The sequence below is a fragment of the Hipposideros armiger genome, unplaced genomic scaffold (assembly GCF_001890085.2).
Source record: "Hipposideros armiger isolate ML-2016 unplaced genomic scaffold, ASM189008v1 scaffold_1444, whole genome shotgun sequence".
NCBI classification, from domain to species: Eukaryota; Metazoa; Chordata; class Mammalia; order Chiroptera; family Hipposideridae; genus Hipposideros; species Hipposideros armiger.
Window position 1 is genome coordinate 122,675 of NW_017732794.1, and position 16,223 is coordinate 138,897.

A 16,223-nucleotide genomic window follows, 5' to 3' on the forward strand; every position below is an offset into this window, starting at 1 on the left:
GAAGCAACGTCCTCCACAACTAGACTGAAGAACAAAATGACAGCAACTTGTCTGTTCCCCTTCCCCCAATTCCCCAGCGCTGTTCCCATCCCCCTATTCCCCAATAAAAATCTTAAAAAAAAAAATATATAGTGATAATACTCATAATATCCCTTGATTTTTAGTGATTTTACTAAAAAACACATTGTATATGCTAATATAATAATATTTCAAAATATTTTTTTCATTTAAATTCTGGAAAACTTTAATATCTGGCAAAGCTCTTTTGAATTAAATATATAGTTGTATGCTTTATTAAATACTTTAATTTTATATGCTTATTATATGTCCTATAAATTTTGATTTTACCCAAATGTCTTCTCTTTGTAATCATACTTAGCAGCCCCAATTTTTTCCTTTGTTTTCTTCATGGACTATCAACCTATTATGATATCATCTTGCTATATAAATTTATTGAATTTTTTATCTTAGTTAATCACTTAGATACTGTTAATACTTGAACCTATTTGAAATAGGAATTTATTATTTTCCTTTACTGCCTCAAACCCTCTCTACTTACTACATGCTTATTTCTTTCTTACATGCAGTAATTCATAGTACTTATGTTAATTAATGAAAAGAGAAAAAATATTAACAATATAAAACTGACTCATCTTGTGAAATAAAAGAAATTGAACATGTCAAGCATGGAAAGTAACTAACCAGGAAAATTTTAATTTTGGCAATAACGATGTAAGTATTTGAAAGACAAGTTATGGACAAAAAAATTTTGAAGAAAATTAGTATGAACTATTTTGAAATATGGATAACTTTAACATTGAAATACTTCCAGATTAAACTCAAATGTCTCCCTCGAGTCCAAATGCTGTATTCATTCAGCCTTTAATATTGAGTAGACATGGAGGATGAAAACATATGTAAAACATGATCACCTGGTCTTCTCTGCTTTTAAGGCTCTCAGAGTTCCATAAAGGAAAGAGAGATAAACAGTTATGCCCCTAAATGATCAGTACTTTAGAAACAAGTTTTGGGAGATGGGAGTGGAAAGATGAATTTATAGAAGGCTTTGCAAAAGAGATAGTTGGTGTGAACATTAATAATAGGCAGCTTCTCTCCAAAAGAGGACAGAAAAAAAAAAAAGATTTTGGAGCACAAAGGAGAAAGAAAAGGCATGTATGGGGAATATAAGCAAAATCATAACGAACTTTATATAACATGCTATAAAGGATGAATTTTACATAACAGGAAAATAGAAAACTATCAAATAGTTTAAGCAAAGGAATAACATTATCAGATAGGTGTGTTTAGAAGCTGAATTCAGGTGGAGGGTAGAGAACATGGAAGCAGGAAGAACATTGAGATACCTTTTGTAATACTCTAGGTTATGGATCTTAAAGGTCTGGATTTAGAGACCTTTAACGAGAAAAATAAATTTCAGAAATATTTAGAAGGTGAATTCAATAACATTCAGATAAGGACTTGGGGTAAGGATAACTAGGAAGGATTTAAAATGATTTCTACATTGTTGGCTTGAACAATTGGGTAAATAACAGTACAATACACTGACACAGGGAACATGCAGGTAGGAAATGTTTGTGGTGAGGAAGAGGCAATGATAATAATAGGGTCTGAGATGTCTGTGGAAACCGAAGTAGTCAGACCAGTAACTTCAATCTACAGGTCTAGAAGAGAGAGATGTCTTCAATTACACATTTGGGAGTCTTAGGCAACTAATTCAGAAGACTCTCAATAGTATCTAACTAATTTCACAGAAGAATAACCATCATATCTAAAATAAATTATATTCATTTCCTCTAGTGGCAGAAGGACAGAGCCTATTCTAAAAATGCACTGCCACCAAATGGGTTTCTTCATGCCTTGGACTATATTTTCCTATTTATTTATGGCCAACGTCTCTTTACCATCATATAATTGCTGCTCTATGGAAAGGATAATATCGACCTTTGTTATGACAGCATTGACCACATTATAAATGCATTACACCATTAAGAATAAATTAAAGACATTCTAATTCATTTACAATTTCTTATCTCTAAAAATGATAAGGCAGCAGGGACCCAGTTCAGATCCCACATGAAGGCCAGTGACGCTGCGCCCTCTACAGTCAAGATGATGAACAACAGCTCGACCTGGAGCTGGGCTGCCGTGAGTCGCCAGCATCAGCTTAGGCTGCAGTGGGGCTGGCAGGCAGCAGGCGTGAGCTTTCGTGAGCTGCCATGAACTGCCATGATTGGCCTCCCAATGGCCAACAAACAACTGCCTCAGCCGGGAAGAGCGCAATGATCACAACAGCAACATGGGCCAGTGAAGCGACGTCCTCCACAACTAGACTGAAGAACAAAAGGACAGCAACTTGCCTGTCCCCCTTCCCTAATTCCCCAACGCTGTTCTCCTTCCCTAATTCCCCAATAAAATCTTTAAAAAAAAATGATAAGGCGGACTTTGTCCTCTGTTTGGTTTTTCTTCTGTTTAGATCATAAAGTTGCATTCCTTGGAAGCTTCTTTGATGAGGCATGTTTTGTTGAATTTTTTTTTTTAACCTAACAGATGTTTGGGTAGTTAAAATTCCTCATGAGTATGGTATCCTGTGGCTTTCACAACCTAAGTGTTACCCCAGGAATTTTCCTTTCTTGCTCTCTTCCAGTCCTGGTGGTCCATAGGAGATGCACATTATGAGGGTCCCATTTCATTCCATACTAATTTCACACTCATGTTCTTTTAAAGCTGTACATTTCCTCAGCATTATAAGTACCTATCGTGCACCACAGAGACACTTAACAGCTTTCCAGACTACATTCCACCCCCACACACAACTGAAACTGCTTTTGAGGATAAGGATAATCAGGAAAATAAGATATTAGTAAAATAATATGCAAGGTTTCAATGTTTCAAGTTAAATATTTCTGCCATTTGTAATTTTTGTGCTTGTTTGTATCTATACAGACAGAGCATGAAGTAAAGAGTTATGGCTATTACACAGATGACTTAAGAAGAAAAGCAGTTTGGCTTCAAGTATCTAGATCAGAGTATGTGGGAGAAAGAAATGCTTGCTTGAGTTGGCTGAAGGCTGTTTTCTCTATTCACTCTAGTGTACAGTGGTAGACTCAGAAAGTAACCAACTTAATTCTCAGCTAGCAACGTAACTTTCCTCCCTGGATTTTCAATTTGGATATTCTTCTTTATGAGCTCAGAGAGAGTAAATACAACATATTTTCTCATTCTACAAGCCATTTTAGAACATTTTATACCATTTAATATTCAAATTGTGTGGTCTTTTATTTGAGTTCTTCAAAGTTGAAATAATTTGATTTCAAACTAGCAATCAATTGCTATTTCCTTATCAAGAAGCTCCAGATTTTGGTGAGGTTCTATTTTATAAGCATTTAGACACAACCTGGTGCCATTAGAGTAAAACGTACTAGTAATTTTATACTCATTTATATTGCTGTGTCTTTTCTATAATTCAGAAACATTGTTCACTTTTACCATTTTATCTTCTTATATCATTTTATGAAACATAACACTTTTTGATTTAATGATAGGTAATACAAAACTTACTAATTTTCTTCATCAAGATTATTTTTTATGTTTGCAAAATGTCTATACTTTCTATCTTTGGTATGCAGAATCAACACCTAAGCATTACTTATTTTCAATTTAAAAGCATTACTGCTCTTCAAGGTTTTTGTTACTTGACTGTTCTAATTTATTGTAGTCTCATACCATAGTTAGTTCATCATATGTATTATCTTCCAATAATATGTGTAGTGTCTTTTTGTTGTTTATATAAAATGTAATCTCAGATGATCTTTCCTTGGCTTAATACAATAAATAAAACATTTTTGCTGTACAATTATGTAATACAAATATATAAATGTCATCTCAATTTCTGATACTAAAAGAACAACCAATTCATTCTTATAACCTACACAATTAATTTATTATTCCCACCCACATATGAATACTAAGCTGAAAAGCTAGTATGTTTGAAAATGCCAAGAAAAATTATGCCAATTATTACAAATTCTGAAATATATAAATCTTTTCACTTTTCTGTCTTAATCACAGTGGAAGAAAGGCATTTTTCCCTGTATCCTCTGGAAATAAGGAAGTCTTTATATTTTATTGATAAACAACAGAGTAGAAAATCAGTTCTCAATGATAAAGAAAAGGAAAAGGGAATAGAAGTCATATAGAAAATATACTTAAGTGAAGATAAATTTCTTCATCCTCAGGCATTCTGTGATGGTGAATTCAAATTGGGGCAACGAAGTACTAGACACAGTGAGAAGAAAAATAATCAGATGAAAGACAAACTGGTACTCCATGAAAAAGGCCCTCTGTGGATTAGTCATCAAGTAAATACCTGGAAGCTGGGGTGAGGAGAAGCCAAGATTACTCTCTCCATTGCACGAAGGACTAGCAAACCAACCAAACAACCATCAGTGGCAAAGAGAGACACCCTGGTAAAACTAGGAAAATAACGTTATTAAAAAAAAAAAAAAGCTCACATTGATTTCGAAATATTTTAAATATTCTACTATTATTCTGTTAAGCCAGAATGAGCAAAATGGAGTATTAGGGAACTGAAAATAACCAAATTCTAGTCAGCAGATCATAGACCTTAAAGGGATAGAAACTGGAGGGACTAGGATGGAAGCAATGACCTTCAAGTAGAAAGATTCCCTAATTTTCTGATTTAAAACATGGGATTCTTTAAAAATACACCTTCCCAGTTTTATTTACTAGCTTCTGAATTGATCATGTTGTATGTTGTTTCATGCTAGTTGAACATCTATCATAGCATCTAGAGTGCTTGAAGAGATGGCACAGTTAGAAAGTCCACTTCCTGGTTCAGTGTAGCAGATAGAGGCAGGTACTACCCAAGTCAGATGCTCATAAGGCGTAGGACAGAAACGCTTAGTGGCAGCAGATGAACAGACACAAGACTTATTTAACCAAAGGTTAAAATTTAGCTGCCCACAGGCCAGATCTGGGCTACTGATGTCATTGGTTTGAACAACTATGCGCTTTTAAATTAAAAAGGAAAACATTGTCACAAGCAAGAAATTGAATATTTTTACATTCAAAATCTAACTTCCCTGTTTCTTTGAAAACATCCGAAGTCCTAATAGCACGGTCTGTCTATAGCAGCAGTTCTCAACCTGTGGGTCACGACCCTTTGGGGGTCGAACAACCCTTTCACAGGGGTCGCCTAAGACCATCGGAAAACAAAAAAATATTTACATTACGATTCATAACAGTAGCAAAATTACAGTTATAGAGTAGCAACAAAAATAATTTTATGGTTGGGGGTCACCACAACATGAGGAACTATATTAAGGGGTCGCAGCAGTAAGAAGGTTGAGAACCGCTGGTCTATAGGACAATAATCAGTCAGAGGTGAGTAGTGGCTACCCCTTTAGACAGTTCATTCTCTGTTAATTTGCCATGGCTTCCACCATTCCCAGTTGCCTTACATCAGCCTGATTATTTCATTATGGTACCTGTCTGACCCCTTCAAGTAACTTCCAGTTGCCCCTGCAATTTTAACGTTTATTCATTCAGTCAATGTCTCATTTCTATCAAACTTGTACTTGTGATTTTATTTATTCCTATTGTCTTGAAGCAACTAAAATCCCTAACTTAGCCTATATTCTAATCTGTAAGCATCTATTTTCTTTTTGTTTTCTAGTTATTTATATTAGGATAGTTATTTCTTCTCAAAATCTACAGGTTCAAAATAACATACTCATTGACTAAACCCAACCTAATTTTGGTTTTTCCATTTTTCTTTCCTGTGTTATGGCACCGTCACCCTCACCATCACCTGCAGTGGAAAACAATTCATTTTCCCTTACCCACATTATCTTGTTTGTCAAGTTTCCCTCATTCAGGAAATATTTATAGAGTACCTACTGTTACCAGGCACTATTCTAGGTAATTAGGAAACAGCAATGGTCAAGACAGATTCTCAAAACAAATAAATAAATAAAAATTAAAAAATGATCAGGTAATTATAGATATTCATTTAAACAAGATGACGTTCCATAAAAAACACTGCATAGCTGTTTTAGATTGTCAGGGAAATTCATTCTGATCAGGAATCATTTAAGTAGAGGTATGTGTTCTAAAAAAGCTACTCATGGGAAGATGGAGGTGGAAGAATATTCTAGTCAAAAGAAACAGAGAATGCAAAGGTCCAAGTTCAAGGGGTTTAGTGTGTTTAGGCAACAGAAAGAAACATCCAGTGGGTAATGGTAAGTAGGAAAGTGGTTATAGATGAGGTTAGAGTATTAGGTAAGAGCAAGGTCATGCAAGGCTTAACAATCATGTTAAGAAATTCTAATTTTATTCTAACAGCAATGGGAGTTCATTGCATAGTCTTTTAAAAAGGAAGTGATGTCATCTGATTTAGGTTTAAAAATATCAGTCCGGAAGCTTAGGACGTGAGTCAGGTTAATCTGGTAGCAGTATGAAGGATAGGACTAACATGGTAGCAATGCAAATGGAGGGATGTATTGATATGGCACAGTAGAAATATACCACTGGCAGAATGAAGGAGGAAGGGAACACTGCCATATTTTCATTTTCTGCAACCAGATGAGTAATGGTGCACCTTACTAAGAAGTTAGGGAAGATTGGAGGATGAGAAGGTTTGGTGTCTAGACCATGCTAATTTTGGGAGGTATATTCAAAACATACACCCAGTGATATAAATTGATCACATAAATATACTGATCTGAGTTCTACGGAGCAGAGCTGAAAATAAATACGTATTTGAGAATAATCATTATATAAGCAGACTTTAAAGCCACAGGACAGGATAAGGACACTTAAGATAATATTTCCAAGAGGTTTTGCATTGATATAGAAAAGAGCCAAGTATGATCTCTTGGCACCCCATTACTTAGAGTTAAAAAAAAAAACAATGGATAAGCAAAGGAGGCTGAGAAAGAGCTACCAGGAAGGTAGGAGATAAACCAGAAGTGTAAATCTCACAGAAACCAAGAGTCAGGACTACAAAGATGAGAGGTTCTACAATGGTGTTAATGGCTGTTTTCTAGATTCTATCTCATGTTGAATTACATTGACAAATATTCATCAGACATTTACTATACAAACATTATGCCAGGTACTCTGGGGAATAGGAAAAAGAGACATACTTACTGATCCAGAAAATACAGCTTCTAGATCAAAGCTTCTTTCACAGTCTATAAAGGACTTTAACTGCATCCATTTATTACTGAAAACCTGTGCGTGCGTGTGTGTGTGTGTGTGTGTGTGTGTGTGTGTGTGTGTGCGCATTACTCTACTAATAGGTACCAAAATTTTTTAAGAAAATGCGATTTGGCTTTGAAAGGCATCATCTAGTCAGAGTCTTGGTCCAGATAGGAGGGTGAAACCAGAAGGTATCTATCTGGAGGATTTATGTGGGATGGTGCTGGGATGGGTGAGCTAAAATTTGATCTGGAGAGCTTGGGGCAGGAATAGCATTTCAAAGACAGTGCTTTGCGTGGAAGCCGCCACAATCCTATGTAGCTAGTGTTCAGGATAAGTAATAGAAGTCTTTACTTAATTATGGTTAATGTTGTCTAAGTGAGTAGGGTAACAAGTGAGTTTTAAAATATAAAACTAAAGTTGCAAGAACAATCTCTATCTACACTTAGTAATTTCCATGGAAAAGCATTTAAAGAGCTTTTGGTTTTTTAATGCAAAAGCCCTGAAAAATTTGTAAATGGCAGGAAATTTTTGGCAGATTTTGTGTTTCTTTTCTGTATTTTTTCCTTTCTCGTCATCTCAAGCGAGGAGCTGGACCTTTGGTATTTCTTTTCTTCAGAATTTTGTATAGGTGAAAAGAACAACCTGACGAGCTGCTGGAAGACACATCCACCTGGGCTAGAATGAGTGTGTGTGTGAGTGTGTGTGTGCAAGCCTGAAGTCAACAAAAAGGTTGTAAAGCCTGGCTTAAAAGCAGCAGAGCCTCTAGATACGAAGGAAACATGTAGTCATGGACAAAGTGTTCTCCATGGCAGTCAGTAAAGCCTAATGATACACACAAAAGTGGCCTGGCATGCTTGCTCCAATATAGGACTCTAGGACCTTGGCATAACTCTGGAAGTTTGAGAAAAGCCATAAGAATGACTGAAAATGAGTTTCCCATTGGTATTCAATTCACATAAGAAAAAAAAAAAGTAAATACATTTCTATGTGAGTTAGTTTTTGTATTAACTCAGTAATTATGATCAGTTGTTTTACACACAATTGAATTATGCAGAAATTATTAACATACAGATATAGAATAGAACAGAGATCACACACACACACACACACATATGTGTTAAATAAGCGATCACAATTCTGTGTATACGGTGTTCAGGAAGCAATAATAAAAATTTATTTACCTAATGTTAATAATGTTGTCTAAGCAAGTAGGTCAACCAGATAGTTTTAAAATATAAAACTTAAGTTGCAAGAGCAAACTTTACCTGTACTTTGAGTGATGTCTACTGTTAAGCATTTAAAGGGCTTTTTCTTGAATGTAAAAGTATGTACATACATACAGGACAATACTTACGGCCAGGGAGGGTTTGTGCAGATATCCAACTTGAAGCATTGCCATAGCCAGCATTGGTGCTGGCAGCCACTTGGAATCTATACCATCTAAATTTCTTTAATCCATATACGGTCTCTTCAGTTAGGTCAGCTTCATAAAGGTACTGAATGTTTTGATGTTCAACACAGTCTTCAGATTCCCATTCTCCGCATTTTTGAGCTCGAAGTTGAATGGTAATCTTGTAATTTTGGAAGTAGCCAAAGATAGTGTCAGGTCTCACCCACGTCAATGTTGCACTAGTTGACTGAACATTCGAAAACGCAATATTTGTAGGAACACTGGGAACTAAAAATGAAAGGGAAAAAATGGAAATGACTAGAATTACCAAACATTTTGCAAACAGAAGGAACAGGACTTAAAAATATTTCTTTATTATGTACCTAGTGGCATAATAGAGTATCTCTTGTTACAACTGCCCTTAGATTAACATCCCTACATTCAATGAGCAGAGCCTTAAGGTGATGATTCAGAAACCAGTGGTTCAAAGAGGTAGAGGGCAAAAAAACTGATTATTTTTTATTCCCAATTTTGCTCCCCAATTCACTCATAAGTTGCTTATATAAACAAATGTTGGCTTCATATATAAGCAGTGGTACAAAAGAACATTACATGCACATATAATCCTATGTCCTTCCCTAGGTATGGTCTGAGATTTTAACATTCAGTTCCCAAGAAAGACATTCTTATATTTAAATGTTTAGATAGATACTAGTGAATCTTATATATAGTAAATGTTGATTAAGAAGTGACTTTAAAGTAACAAGATTTTTAAATCAATTAATAATTTATAGAAGTAGTTGATTTTTATTTTATCTTGCATATATTTAAAGTTAATGAAACATTTTCTAGAACATCATACAGCACACTGATATTAATACATAGAGGTAGGTATCTGTAGATTACCTATAATTACGTGGTCCTACTTGGAGCCACTTACTAGATGTCATATTAACCATTGGTTTGCTATATGAATACCATGTGTCAGGCTCTGAGCCTGGTTAGGAGTTAGGATACATAGGCTTATGTCTTGTTTTTAAGAAACAGCCATTTATTGGACAAGAACCATAATCATGTCATGGTTAGAAATATGAAAGAACAATGAGCTAAGTGGTTTGGGCATCTTCTCTAACCATGTCTTTTTCTGTATATGTGCAAGGGCTTTTGCTCAGAAGGCAGAGATAGAATAATAACAATGACTTGAATGAAAATTATATAATTTATAAAAACTGTATGTTAATATTCACACTTAAAAATAAGACAATTATTAAATTAGCACGTTGAAAACCCATTCATTCCTAAAGATATTAATTCACATTAATTCAACATTCAATATCGAATGAGCACCCAATTTGTGTCAAATACTATTATTGATGCTGGGAATACAATAAACAAAACAGACCAGAGTTTCTACCTTTGTGGAATTTATATTCAGGAGGTTTATATACAATAAAATACAAGTCAAGTATTATATATATAGTATTTTGGACGATGATTAGTGTTATGGAGTAAAGCAAGGAAAGGAAGGAGAGAGGTTATCCCAGATATCCTGAATTTTTAACTTGAGTAGTTAGAGAAGGCCTCTCTGGTTAGAAGACATGGAATTCCTGATGAAGGTGGAAGAACTAAGCATGTGAATACTTGGGGGAGGAACATTTCCAGCAGGGGAAAATGTATTATTAAAAGCTCTAAATTGGAACCATGCTTGGTATATTTGAAGAATCACAAGGAGGCCAGTGTGGCTCAAAGGAGTTGAAGTCTGAGCAAAAACACTGAAGGCTGGATTGTATACAACATTATAGGCCACTGTGATGACTTTCATTTGAGCAGAGGAGTTACAGGCTCTAACATATGTTTTCATGGAGTCACTCTAGCTACCGTGTGGAGAATTGACCGAAGGGAGACAAGGGTGAAAACGGAGAATAATTAGCAAACTATTGCAATATCAACACAAGAGATGATGACCTGGACCAGGATCATAGCAGCAGAAATGAAAGGAAGCACTCAGCTTCTAAATGCAATTTGAAGGAGAGCTGATAGGATTTGTTCATGTGTGACATGTGGGTACAAGAGAAAGAGAGTAGCGGAGGAAAGCTCTATGGTCTTTGGATTGAGCAAACAGAAAGATGAAGTTGCTGTTAACCAAGAGCAGGATGATCACAGAAGGTGTATGCTTTGGGGAGAAAGATTAAGAATTTATTTGAGCATGTTAACTTTGAAATGCCTACCAAATACCCAGAAAGAGTTGTCAAATAGTATACGGATGCATGAGTCTGGAGTTCTGCAGAGAGGTCTAGGCTTTAATTTAAAATTCTGGATTTCCTCTTAAATTTTTACTGAATTATCTACATACCTATAGCTTATATGTTTACCGAAATCCAAAAGAGAAGAGATAGTCTGATGCAATGGAAAACAAATAGTAAATTACTTAAAGCCATCAGATTCAATGGACCATATTCAATTACTCTGTTTTCAAATACTAATATTTATCATCAACGATTACTGCATTTAATCAAACATTAACCTTTCAAGTAGCATTACTAACAGAACACTTCATATGGTACTTACAACACACCTTTATTCTATCTTCAGTTAAGTAGAAAAACAATTATAGAAAAAAATTTAAGAAAAATTTACCTTTATAGATAAAGAAATTTTAGAATGGGCTAAATAGAACTTCCTAATTTATTCAAATCCCTCAGCCACTAAGTTTGAACACAGACCACTTGAAGATAAGACACAGTTTCAAACTATTCTAAAACAAAGCAGAGAAATATGACTGATTTGGGGGTTTGGGGAAAATTTTAAGAAAAAAGGTGGGGTTTTCCTGATTATAAAGAGAGAGATTCTAGAAGAGGGGGTAAGGTGATCTAACTTAAGTTTGACTATAGTTTATATACAAACAGAATAACAATTATTTGGCAATAACAAACAGAAAGGCTGTATAATAGCCTGGGGACAGGCTGTGTCAGAGGGACTTACAGATAGCTTGTCAGGCAATGGAAAGCTATCAAGGTGTCAGAATAAGATATTCAAAAGTGCATCTTATCAAGTCCATTTTGGTAATTGCAGAAGAGGAAAAGGGACTAAATCTTAGACCACTTGATTTGTTCAGGAAAGAAGGGAAAAGATGGCAGCAACAGGAAAGAAGTAAAGTTTTAGATCTATTTTGGTGAGAGATGATCTTGGTCAACTTGGCTTTTTATGTCTGACCTTTATGTAGGCAGGTGTCCCCTAAGATTCCTGGCCCCTGCACACACACCTTCTTCCAGTTTTTCAACCAAACACTGATATAGATGCCAATGTGATGACATTTTGCAGCTGTAATTAGGAATTCACATCAGTTTACTTGAAAACAGGGAGACTATCCAGTGGGCCTGACTTTATGACATGAGTCCTATAAAAGAAGAGACTTTTCTTTGGCTAGTTAAAAAACAGGAAGTAAGACACAGAGCACAAGATATACAAACAGTTCTCCACTGCTGACTTCGAAGAAGGAGGGGGCCACATGATGAAGAATTCAGGGCATCTCTCAGTCCTACATGGTAAGAAACTGAATTCTGCCACAACCATGTGACCTTGGAAGAGAACTTGAGCTCCACATGATAGGACAGCTGACCTTGATTTTAGCTTGTGAGACTCTGAAGAGAGAATCCAGGCACAGCATGCCCAGACTTCTGACTTACGGAACTGGGTGTGAATACATGGATGTGATTTTAAGGTGTAAGTGATAATTCGTGACACAACAAAGTAAAACTAATACAACTTTCCTCTAAAAAATGGCTAATCTATACTTATTTAGCCTCTGCTTAAATATATAGAACAAAGAAAAACTCAAAATCTTGAGGCTTTACTTTAAAATTTATTTCCAGATAGCTCTCTTAGTTCATACAGCCTTCATTATTTTGAATTGATATCTACTTTTCTATAAATCCGAGATCTACACTGAAAACAAACCCACCTCAAATAGGTCTAATAATATTTTCATCTCCACTTCCTAACATTTCTACCAAAGATCTAGAAAGGTTTTGATTCTGCATTCATATCAATAAAAAAAGATGGAGCAATTACTCCAAAATGTGTTTATCTATATATTAGATACATGCAAATGTCTATGTACATTAGATTGTGTCTCTGAAGGTTTAGATTAATGCTTGTAACACAGTAGGCATTTAATAAATATATATATATATATATATATATATATATATATATATATATATATATTTTTAAGTTGAGCCATCCTGCCACCTATTGGAAGCTCAGTGGCTGCTCAGCTCGGGCTGGGAATCAAACCGCTGTTGCTCAGAGCTCACACTCTTTTTTGTTTTTTAAAGATTTTTATTGGGGAATTGGGGGATGGAAAACAGCATTGGAGAATTGGGGGAAGGGGAACAGACAAGTTGTTGTCCTTTTTTTGTTCTTCAGTCTAGTTGTGGAGGACATTGCCCGACTGACCCAAGCTGGCACCATCATTGCGCTCTTCCTGTGCGAGGCAGATCAGTCACCGGCTTCTGGACGGCCACTCACAGAAGCTACTGGCCGCTCACGATGGCTGCTGGCCACACACGGTAGCCCAAGGCAACCCACTGCAGCAGGGGCTGCTGCCTACACCGTCGCCGGCGACTCATGGCAGCCCAGCTCCAGGTTGAGCTGTTGTTCAGCATCTTAGCTGCAGAGGTCAGCGTCACTGGCCCGCATATGTGGGATCCAAACTGGGGCCCTCTGGTGTCCCAAGCCAGCTCTTAATCAATGCGCCACTCGGCCGGCCCAATAAATATTTTTTGAATGTATGAACAAACGAATAAGAGGGTATAACAGGGATTTGATTTAGATAAATGGTCAGGAAAGGTTTTTCTGGTGAATTATAATTTAATCAGAGATCTGACAGATAAGATGTAGCTTCCCAGGTGAAAGACAACAGGCTGTATTAAGACTTCAAGAAAGAAGAGTGTGGCACATTGGAAACCCCTAAAAAGGGCTGCTGGGTCTACAGGAGATGGATAGGAAGATAGAGAGCTGGAGACATAGGCCAAAATCAGACAATGTTGAGCCTTCTAGATCAAAGATTTTTAGCTTTATCATAAGTGCAATGAGGATACTTGAGACATTTTTGGTTGATGTTTCATTTGCATTAAAACCATAGCTTCTGCTCTTTCCCCATGAGTGCTAGGGAATATGGTCTAGACATTTCCCTTTCTTTTAAATCTACCACCAACCACCTCTTCTTGTCTCAATTTCCTTTACCTAGGGTTTCCTGAGCAACTAGAGATGGGAGAAGAAAGGGATGCATTAGCTATCCAATGAACTGGAGAAGAGGGGGCAACCCTTTCCCCATTTCAGCAGGAGGGATGACTAGGTGTCCATAGTTCTATGAAGAACTTCCCCCAACCCCTTCCTCCCTACCCCCAGCCTCACCACCTCCAATGTTAAGATTTTAGAAAAGTAGACTTAAATGGCAAACTTTGTAGCACAGTAAAAAATTTTCAGCAGGTTAATATTGGTCTACAGATTCTATAATAGTATTCTCCAAATAAGTGCTACAGAGAAGAAAAGGTCTAAACAAGATAGTACTTTAACTTGACAAAGAAACAAGGTCCATGCCAGAGTTATTTTTAACCTGGCTAAAGTAAGAGTAATAACAATAAAGCAAGCAGTTGCCTTCCATGTGGCAGGTACAGTGATGGGCCCTGTATAGACACCCAGTGTCTGATATATATGTACACTCAACAAGTGTTAACTATGTGAATAATGCTTCATTCAAACAGTCCTTTGGTTTTCATGTGGTACAAAATTTTGCTCATATTGTCCAATCAAATGTATTTAAAGGATGAACCAAAAATAAACCTAATCTGAGGCCAGATATATAACTCAGAGACAACTTTTTTTTAAAAGAAGGTTATCTCAGAAGCACTCATAAATGACCAGCAGTAGCCCTCACTTATATCCAGTATCTTCTCTTTTGATGAACTGTGTGTTGAACTAGACTATTTCAAGGCAACTGTCCTATTGAATTACAGATACAAAAAGGATTACACTCATTTTAGCATGGAGAATCAGATTTCCATTCTTTAAGAATGACTAAAAACCTCAAAGTTTTTCTGTCCACAGATGGTACTAATTTGAACACATCATTCCATGCTTCCTGGAGTAATCACACAGCTTGCTTAGATTTTCTAAACATGACTGAACTGTGATGAAGCGATCAACATTTACTGCCAAGGTATTCTGTAAATTACATTTTTATTCATAAATTATTCTTATCGGTGAAATACTGTCATCATGGTTAAAATGAAAGTCTGTAGAGCTATATAAGTGAAATCTGTAAAAGATTTCAATGTATGCCAGGTTTAGTGATTAGTTAGTACATTCCACTTAGAGGATGAAAATGAGTGTAGAATGTAATTATTCTCTAAACTTCTGAATATCATTTATTAGAAGTTGCCAAGTTTCATGATAGGATTCTAATGGTACTTTTATTGACTTCTCACTGACCTGGTTAAGTATACTAACAGGGAAGACCAAGTTTCCTTAATTATTTATTTATGACTATATATCTTTATTTTCAAGCACAGATGTACTCTCTTTTAAGCAAAGCAAATGTCTGAAAATTTATATTTATAAATTATATTTATAAAACTTATAAAAGTGTCAACACCATCTTTCTTAGTTTATTAAGAATATTTTTGTCACTGCTATTTTTTAAATAATCTATAACCCTTTTAGAAACACAAGGTATAAATACATGATTCAAGCATACACAAATAAAAGTACAGTTTGCTAATGCTAAGATAGTGTGGATCACTATAAAAATAGAAGTCCCTGCAAAGTTGAGTGCAAAAAAAATTTCATCAAATCCAATACAAATTTTGCATTAACTTGAATTTAATCAATAGCATTTTTTGGACACTCACATTGAGTGGTATGGGCACTTATAAGTCTTAGGGTATCAGCTCTTTTTCAATACATGCAAAGTAATTTAGCTAATCGAAACCAGCATAAATAGGTGATAGGAAAAGGAAAAGCCCAATGGAAGGAGAATATCTGGGAGCTATAAGTTGAAGGAACCATTTAGGATTAGTAGCGATGTGGAATAAACAATGTTTAAATAGACTGAGTATGAGGAGAGATACATAAGTGGCAACAAATGTTTGTCAAGGGCCGGAAAGTACACTACACTGGAAAAAGAAAGTCTAAGGAAGTCATAAGAAAAAAGGTTGGTGGGGCGTCAAGTGTGGTGTTATTAAAAGGCACTGAAAGTTTGAGAGATGACTTTAGATGACTACTTTAGGCAATAGAGAATGACCAAAAGAGATTAACTGGTAAAGTATAAACTTAAAGAAAAGACTCTGCCTCCACATAGGTAGTTATTTGAAAAAGAAAACTTACAGAAACCGGTTAGATATTGTATATATGCAATACAATGTAGGTTATGATGATGACAAAGAATAATTAAAAATAGGGCTCTGATACATCCCCACAGGCTAGCAAAGTAAAAGAGAAAATGAACATATGGGACTACATCAAACTTAAGAGTTTTTTCACAACAAAAGAAACCATCAATAAAACAAAAAGGAAGCCTACTGAA

At 35.7% G+C, this 16,223-nt stretch overlaps 1 protein-coding gene across 1 annotated transcript in view; it reads right to left on the bottom strand.

The window, feature by feature from the left end:
* The window catches only part of PTPRQ (protein tyrosine phosphatase receptor type Q), a gene marked incomplete at its 5' end in the record, with an annotated part of 168,380 nt that overhangs the window by 76,884 nt on the left and 75,273 nt on the right, over window positions 1-16,223 (bottom strand). Inside the window, one exon of the mRNA XM_019633934.1 lies at window positions 8,600-8,923. Within this exon, the coding sequence (XP_019489479.1) occupies window positions 8,600-8,923 (324 nt within the window). The remainder of the gene's footprint in view (window positions 1-8,599; window positions 8,924-16,223) is intronic.